This window comes from Impatiens glandulifera, chromosome 4, assembly GCF_907164915.1.
Source record: "Impatiens glandulifera chromosome 4, dImpGla2.1, whole genome shotgun sequence".
NCBI classification, from domain to species: Eukaryota; Viridiplantae; Streptophyta; class Magnoliopsida; order Ericales; family Balsaminaceae; genus Impatiens; species Impatiens glandulifera.
Genome location: NC_061865.1, coordinates 20,668,930 through 20,678,490, shown reverse-complemented (window position 1 = coordinate 20,678,490; position 9,561 = coordinate 20,668,930). Strand labels below are relative to the sequence as shown.

Here is a 9,561-nt window from a genome sequence, read left to right as displayed (position 1 = left end):
CGTTCAATGTCTACCTCTCGCCTCCTCCACCACAGTAATGCCACATCTTGCAGGAAGAAAGGTGCCTTCTCCAACTTGCCATGATCATCTAGTATGTTTGATGCCCGAAAGTACCTCTCCATGTTCCAAAGGAAGTCCTCCACTTCCCTTGCACTCCTCGAGCCTTTGAATGGAGTTGGCTTAGGAACATCCATCCGTTGAGGTGCCGCACCTCTATGTTCCCCTCCATTCCTCCCAATCCGCCTTTCCATCGATTCTAGCCTCCCCAATATATCCCTCCGGAGGGCCTCGACCATCGTATGGATTTCTCCCTAGATTGTCTCGAGCACTTCATGGCGGATATCATTAACCTCCCCTCGAATCGATCCCAGCACTTCGTCACGAATGCTCCGGTTCATATTGTTAATGACTCCCATCACCTCGTTCTCCAACTTTTCACCAGCCTCATCCAACGCCGTCACCCTCTCGGCCACCGCGCTAAACACTTCGAGAGCCTCCTGGTGCTCGGACATGCCTTCCTCAAGCCGGGTCACCCACGCTTCCATGTCGATACTCCTCTCGACGGACTTGTCCCTCTTGGACCTCTTGTCCTTTTGTTCGCCGGTCGAAACCTTTGTGACTTTGGAACTTGAATCCATCTCTTCTCTTAAATGCGGAAGCATAAACATGGATGCGATATCACTTTCGCTCTGATACCACTTGTCACGGGTAGAAACTCGGTCACCGAATATTCTCTCGTCCCGCGCGGCACTAGGCTAGATTGCCACAATCCTAGCTAGTCAGCCTTCTAAAATATGCAAGAAGATGGAATACTTGAGAGAAAAAGAGCTTGGAGAATATCTTGTTTATTGCTTACAAGAGTGAGGTATTACAAGTGTTGAGTGTTTAGACATTGGTTGTGTTGAGTTGACTGTCCTATGACCTAGACTTGTTTATATACAAGTGGGAAGATCATTCTAGATCTTCCTTGTCCTAGAGATTTCTAGACTCTTCTATTACATAACCTAGACCCAAGGATTCCTCAGGATTTCTAGAGAATTCTACTAGCACCTATACATGAGAACTCCTAGAGAATTCTAGAGAGTTCTCCACCTTACATACAAAAGGAACTTCCTAGAGAATTCTAGAAAGTTCCATGACCCTACATACAAAAGAGGAACTCCTAAATAAATCTAGAGAGTTCCATGATCTCACTCATAAAAGGAGAACTCCTAGATAAATCTAGAGAGTTCCATGACCAACAAAAATCCAGGAACTCCTAGAGGATTCTAGAGAGTTCTAGAAATGACCTAAGACATGAATATTCTGAAAAATGCACCTTGTAGGCTTGACATGTGCACCCCATACCAATGGGCCGTGACAATATGTACTGTTAACAATTTCCCTACTGTTAGGATCTAGATCGCGGCTGGCGGACCAGGGTCTGGCCGGTTAGCACTTTCTGACAACACTCAACGGTTGGCGTTAATCCAGTTAGAGATTAACACCGGTTTCAATACTACACAAACTGTCACAAACCCTTGAACCGAATTCAAGTCCGGAAGTAGTTTGTTTCAGGTTGAAGCAACACACGGAATGAATAGAGATAGGATTTAAAAGAATATCGGTTTGGAGATTAGAAGGTCGGTTTGAGGTTCAGTGAATCGATTAGAGTGATGTAAGTCGGTTAGGACAGTACGAGTCGGTTAGAAAGTAGAACCGGCAGAAAATAAAGAACAAGACACAGGTTTTTATGCATGTTCGGAGATAAAACTCCTACGTCACCCCTTCTTCTCAAACCGTGAGAAGGATATTCACTAAGGAATACTTAACCACAATACACAATCGAAACTTATTTACTGCTCGATAATCACTCGTACAATTCTCAGAAATTGTAATCACACTTCAAATGCACACTTAAGCTTTTAATCTTTGTAGAGAGATAAACACAACTTGTAACTTGTAACTTGGGTTATTGGCACTCTTAATTGTTGTGCCTCTTGATTGTTAGAACTTCTTAGAACTGCGAACTACGTTTACTCCTCTTCAACTTCTTTTTTATAGGTGAAATGTGTCAACGGTCACATTTCTTCAACGGATACCTTCAGGGTAATACTTGAATCTGATTGGTGGAGCAGAGGATCAGCATTGCATTAATTTCGGTTTAAGCTTCCAAGACATGGAGCAGACCGGCTTCAATTGTCTTTTACTTAATATGGCAACTGCCGGTTGGCAGTTACCTGCATCTGGAGAACTGCACATTTGACTTGTACCAAAATGGTAACTGTTTCTTTAGACAATCTTCTGCAGCCTTCAGAGTATCATCAGACTTGTATGGATATGACAATGTCACAGTCTATTCATTTGATATCATCTTCCGCAGATACTCAAAGTGTTCGTTTGCACCAATTTGTAGATTTTACTTAGTTTGATAATCTTGACTTCTTTCTTTAAGTAGTCTCTTCGTCGGTTTTCGGTTGAATACTGCATTTCGGTTTAGGATGTCTGCCGGTTGTTTATAGCTTCAGGTTAACCGAATAACTTCCGGTTTTGGATACATCCTTTGCTTCTTCTTATAACCGGTTTGATTACTTGATCGGTTAGATTCTTGACCGTTCCTGCACAGAGAATTTATTTTTGTTAAGTTCTTATTTTAACCGGTCTAATTTATCTAACACATACACAAATTAGTAACCATTGTAAATTGCAATTGACACAATAGGGTATATACCTGAACAATTTCTATGCTCAAATTAAATATTATTGGGAAATAAACAAAGGCCTGTGATCCTACTTAACAATCTACTATTTCTAGCGCCATGTACATACATGCCCTCTAACTCTCTAATCTCATCTATATGAATGCATATCTTCAATAATTCACACCATTCAAGTAATTACAAGTAGGCCTGATTGGCTTGTAGGTCGGAGTTGTCACCTAGAGCTACCGGCCCCATATTATCATGAATCGTTGTTCATTTCTTTAGGCAAGTCCATGTGACATATGCCCCACTTCATGTGCATTCAATGAACCAACAATTTCTTGTTAATAATTGAAATAGATCCTTGCAATACATAACATTACCTCTCCTTCTATATAAACATTTTCAAAGCAGCAACATCCAACCATCAAAACTCATTTCCCTCTTTTAAACACTAGCAGCTTTTTCTTCAAGAAAGAAAGCATTACCTAAGATCATGGGCTTCCGCTTGCCAATCATTGTTCAAGCCAAGCAAGCAAATCGATAGTCTCTCTCCATAGTGCCCAAAGGCCATGTTGCAGTCTATGTAGGAGAATTAGAAAGGAAACGTCATGTGGTCCCAAGGCCATGTTGCAGTCTATGTAGGAGAATTAGAAAGGAAACGTCATGTGGTCCCAGTTTCATATTTGAACCATCCTCTTTTTCAAGATTTGCTAAGCAAGGCAGAAGAAGAATTCGGGTTTGATCATCCAATGGGTGGTCTCACCATCCCTTGTAGCGAGAAACACTTCATCCATATGACATGCAGCTTGAATTGCTCATGACAAGATTGGGATATGAAAGTGACTATAACATCCATACACAACTGCAGTGTCTTGATTTTCTTTCATATGAAATTTTCAAATGTAATCATATGACGGGAAATCAATACAAATACACTTGTATCATTCATTTTTGCATGAAGTGAAATGAAAGTTGAATCAATCTTTTAACTTTTATCTCTTTCTACTTGGTTGGTCAAAAATACTTTTTGGATTCAATTGAACTTCTGAATTGTGTTTCTTTCTATTAGAATAGGCCAGTATTAATCGTATCCCCTCTTTAATCCTAACAAATAAAGAATCTAAACTGGTGAAAACATATGCATAAGGAAGTCCAATTAACAAATTTGGAACGTCAAGGAGAACGTTTCATCAGCGACAAATGCTTAACATGCATCACTTGTATTTCATGCATGAGGAACTAGAAATCCACAATATGAGTTGGGTAATTCATTTTTATTTATCAAAGAAAAAGCATAATAGGTACCTGAATTTAAACAGAAAGAGACTAGAATAAAATGCAGTTCTTGTAAAATTTCACAATACTCATTTAGATTTTGGATTTAGAAAATTTAATTAATCTTCACTTAAAGCGACAAGGGTATGTCTAGATTTATGAAAGTTTACTGTTAGATGCTTTTATGAGAATCTCCCATATTTACGGCATATTTTTCTCCCATCACCGCATTAGAGGCTATCCACCGTCTTACCTATAGGCTGGTACATAAATCTTTCTAATTTCTAATGATTGAATAATGGGGCACTGAAATCATAGACAAGATTTAGATGCCCAAAACATGTCTCCCATCTGCAAGGTTGGCAATTCATCCAATTTTTTTATGGCCATATGGGTTGTTTGTATATATATAAGAACTTATATTTATTATTAAATTGGGCCATAGCCTAGAAGGACCACCTGTTCACAACATTGACAGATGTGCTACCAGCAAAGAAGAAAATCATCACATGGTATGTCTTTATTAATGCTTCAGTAAGTGTTGCATTTGCCATCCTCTGGCTCTAGCTACACAAATTACATATGTTGTGTTTCCTTTTAACAGTGGAGAGAACAATTAGAAGCGAAGATACAAATAGCCAGGGCATCTCATCCACACATGATTAAGATAAAGACATTCATTTAAGATATGACCCACTAGAAGAGATGAGACATGGAATTAAATAAGGAGACAATGGCATGTGAATACCTTATGAATATCTTCTATTTCAATCTCTACCTTCCAATTCATGTGTGGTTGTTGTTCATGTAGGGTTCTCTTCTTCTTTCTCTTATTCTCCATTCCTCTATATATACATAACTAAACATTCGTCAGATTATCAAACACTTTCCAATCCAAAAAATCTCATAAATTAGCATCTTACCTTCAGGTTTCTTCAAGTATCCATCAAGAAAAGCAACTCATGGCAATCCAATTCCTCAAGCAGATCCTCCCCAAGGCACGAGCGATCTCAAAAGGCGATTTGTGATTCCGATATCATATCTGCAAAATCCGTCTTTCCAGAATCTCCTTACGAAAGCTGAAGAAGAATTTGGGTTCCATCACCAAATGGGAGGCCTCACTATTCCATGCAGAGAAGAAGCCTTCATTAATATGCTACAACTTGACGTGAACAATGCTTAGTTAGAAAGAAGAGCATACACACAGAAATAGGCATATTAGGAATTGGAGAAAACTCCATTTTGTTTAACCTTAGAACTAACTTCTCTTCCTAAATTTTGTACATGCAATTTATGCTCATTTGTAGCAAGCAGCTCCATTAAAGGAAATGAAACAGAAAGAAATTCATTAGTATTTATGGATGTCGTTTTATCATACTATTCTTGAATATCGACATAGTATAGAGCATTAAAGGTTTATTGACCAAAGACAAGCAGTTTCATACGAGAGTTCATCGTTCAAACGGAACCTTGATCAAAATGACAAAAGGAACGAATGCTTGCTAATCCATACAGACCGTTATAATTTGAACAAAAGAAAGATAACATATACAGCAAATTATTAAACAATATATATTAACTTAAAAAAGTAATCCAAGTAATGGATCAGCAATTAATCCATTCTGGAAAGACAAAGTGCACCTTACTGACATTCCACCCAAATATCAAATACCCTATGTCTTCATTTTTAAACTTAAATTGTGTGATGTAGGCATTTTTTCTTAAGAGATCAACCACCAATATCTGGAAAATTTGATGTAGATTTTCATTAAGTTTTAGTGACTAGTGACTGATGAAAAATAATAGTCTTAAACTCGAATTAGGTATATATAGCTTGAAATTACATAAATAATAGAAGTAGAAACGAAGAGAATATAAGATACTGATAGAGGAGATAGAACCCTAACAATTAGGGTGAATACAATGAGAGGAGAATGAAAATATAGAGATAAGTTGATCTTTAGGGATTTCTTGAATAATGTTTATTGTGTTTTCTATAGATCCTCGATTTCTTCTTTATATAGCCTCCACCTACCATAATCAATCCACAGCCGAATATTCTGTAGATTATATTATTTTCCTTATATACTTTCCAGCTGCCATAATCAGTTGTCTGTCAATCTCACATTTTTAACAATACCTTATTAATAATTATTTATTTCTATATAAATAATTATTAATTCTAAATCAATTAATATTCCATATTTTGGTTTACTGCCTTATTAATAAGGGTTACATCTACCCATCAACTTATTTTAGGGTTAATAACCCTAACCCCTAATAATCCCTCGTAACATTAGCCTCCCCTTCAACATTTGTTCGACCACGAACAACACAATTAAAAGAAGAAGCCAACTTATTTCCAACAAACCCAAGTTTTGGAAATTCATGTTCCAACCAAGATTCATTCTCCCCTGTAGATAATAAACGTAGGTTTAACTGACACTCCCAAGTATCTGGTGGCTTTTCAAACCAAACAAATTGTTTCAAAATATCTCCCAATTGTAAGGCATAAGAACAATTGCAAAACTCTGCATCTGGTGGTTCTTCAAACCATAATAAATATTTGCATCTCATCCATGTTTTATGTCATAAAATTTTCTGAAAGCAAGATCCAACATCTTGAGATTTCTCGAACCACAAAATCTGGACGCAATTTGGACGTGGCGCTAAGTATGCTTGAGAAATGGGATCAAACGACAACATCCTATCTTCAAGGCCCAAAACATTTTCAAATATTTCTTTAAATTTTACTTCTCCCAAATCAACACGATAATGATCTTCTTTTCCAACGTAGGTTGTCTTCGCATTCTCTTTGTCATCGTACACTTGTGAGACTTGCAAATAAATAATCGAATAACTTGAATTATCGTAGATTTCTTCATCGAGACTGAGATTGTCGTGTTTGATATCATGAGTATTTGAAGTCTTCATTTCTTTTCCATAACAAAAGTCTTCAACAGGAGGTGCGTCTTCCACTTTAGAACAATCATCATTAAAAGATGTTTCGTCTTTGTTTAGAGTCGAATATGTCAATGGGGAAGGCATCGATTGTGAATGTGTGAATGTGGAATGTGTCGATTGTCCAACATCTTCTACAGGTTGTTTGTCATCTTCCAGTAACTCATCGGATTCGACTATCAATTTTTGACGATCGTTTTCCCACTTTTGCCTTGTTATTTCTTCATCGGCCTTTTATTTTTGTCTTTTAATTTCATCAGCAATCCTCCATGATTTTAAAAATTCGGTTATTTGTTGACACTGTTCCGCGATTACCTTCCACGCTTCTGGTTGCACTTTCTTTTGTATATGTCGTGGATCGTCCCTGACACATGACCCAAACTCACGTCGCAATAGTTGTTTTAGCTCTCTCCACGTCAATCCTCTGCTGAGAGTTTTCATGACCACGTGTTCCCTAAGCCATCGTAGTGCCTTTTCCCTCATGTGACTTGTCGCAAGATGAACCTCGTCTTCTTCAAGTGTGTCGTTAACCCGAAAAAATCTTTTTACCTCATAAATCCAATCTTCAACATCTTCGACATTTTCTCCAAAGAATTTTGGAAAATTCATTTTGACAACTCACTACACTTTATTCATTCATACGTCTGACTATGTTTATGATTTTCATTCAACTATCCGTCGATACGTGTTTCCACCATATTGCCAAGAATGTCGCTCTGATACCAATGATACACCTTAAACTCGAATTAGGTATATATAACTTGAAATTACATAAATAATAGGAGTAGAATTAAGAACGAAGAGAATATAAGATACTGATAGAGGAGAGATAGAACCCTAACAATTAGGGTGAATACAATGAGAGAAGAATGAAAAGATAGAGATAAGTTGATCTTGAGAGATTTCTCGAATAATGTTTATAGTGTTTTCTATAGACCCCCGATCTCTTCTTTATATAGCCTCCACCTACCTCCGGTGAGTGAATGAACTTTCCCTGGCTAATGTGATTGGTACTTGCTTTCCCTTTATTTAGGGCTTTTTTTTTAGAAAGTAATTCTCCGTGGGTCTACGTGGTTGGTAGATTTCGACTGCTTTATCATGGCCTAGCTTGAGTGCTAAAAAACCCATGCATCTTACAAGAGACGAGAGTTCAACTTATCAATCATCAGCCGAATATTCTGTAGATTATATTATTTTCCTCATATACTCTCCAACTGCCATAATCAGTTGCCCGTCAATTTCACATTTTTAATAATACCTTATTAATAATTATTTATTTCTATATAAATAATTATTAATTCCAAATCAATTAATATTCCATATTTTGGCTTACTGCCTTATTTATAAGGGTTACATCTACCCATCAACTTATTTTAGGGTTAAGAACCCTAACCCCTAATAATCCCTCGTAACACATATGTACTGTTAACAATTTCCCTACACAAATAGGGTATATACCTAAACAATTTCTATGCTCAAATTAAAGATTATTGAGAAATAAACAAAGGTCTGTGATCCTAATTTATTAACAATCTACTATTTCTAGCTCCAGGTACATACATGCCCTCTAACTCACTAATCTCATCCATATGAATGCATATATTCATTAATTCAAAGCCTTCAAGTAATTACAAGTAGGCCTGATTGGCTTGTAGGTCGGAGTTGTCACCTACAGCTACAGGCCCCATATTATCATGAATCTTTGTTCATTTCTTTAAGCAAGTCCATGTGACATATGCCCCACTTCATGTGCATTCAATGAACCAACAATTTCTTGTTAATAATTGTAATAGATCCTTGCAATACATAACATTACCTCTCCTTCTATATAAACATTTTCAAAGCAGCAACATCCAACCATCAAAACTCATTTCCTTCTTTTAAACACTAGCAGATTTTTTTGTCAAGAAAGAAAGCATTACCTAAGATCATGGGCTTCCGCTTGCCAATCATTGTTCAAGCCAAGCAAGCAAATCGACGGTCTCTCTCCATAGTGCCCAAAGGCCATGTTGCAGTCTATGTAGGAGAATTAGAAAGGAAACGTCATGTGGTCCCAGTTTCATATTTGAACCATCCTCTTTTTCAAGATTTGCTAAGCAAGGCAGAAGAAGAATTCGGGTTTGATCATCCAATGGGTGGTCTCACCATCCCTTGTAGCGAGGAACGCTTCATCCATATGACATGCAGCTTGAATTGCTCATGAGAAGCTTAGGATATGAAAGTGACTTCTAACATCCCTTACACAACTGCAGTGTCTTGATTTTCTTTCATATGAAATTTTCAAATGTAATCATATGACGGGAAATCAATACAATTACACTTGTATCATTCATTTTTGCATGAAGTGAAATGACATTTGAATCAGTCTTTTAACTTTTATCTCCTTCTACTTGGTTGGTCAAAAATACTCTTTGGATTCAATTAAACTTCTGAATTGTGTTTCTTTCTATTAGAATAGGCCAGTATTAATCGTATCCCCTCTTTAATCCTAACAAATAAAGAATCTAAACTGTTGAAATCATATGCACAAGCATAAGGAAGTCCAATTACGGCATATTTTTTCCCATCACCGTGTTAGAGGCTATCCACCGTCTTACCTATAGACTGGTACATAAATCTTTCTAATTTCTAATGCATATTG

At 37.1% G+C, this 9,561-nt stretch overlaps 1 protein-coding gene and 1 pseudogene across 1 annotated transcript; both read left to right on the top strand.

The window, feature by feature from the left end:
• The first annotated feature begins 3,177 nt into the window (after window positions 1-3,177).
• Window positions 3,178-3,505, top strand: LOC124935699 (annotated as a pseudogene).
• Window positions 3,506-8,757: 5,252 nt separating this feature from the next.
• Window positions 8,758-9,299, top strand: LOC124935700 (auxin-induced protein X15-like). Its single transcript, XM_047476119.1, has one exon. It carries the CDS (start codon window positions 8,851-8,853, stop codon window positions 9,121-9,123), a length of 273 nt encoding a protein of 90 aa, XP_047332075.1. The 5' UTR covers window positions 8,758-8,850; the 3' UTR covers window positions 9,124-9,299.
• Window positions 9,300-9,561: the final 262 nt, after the last annotated feature.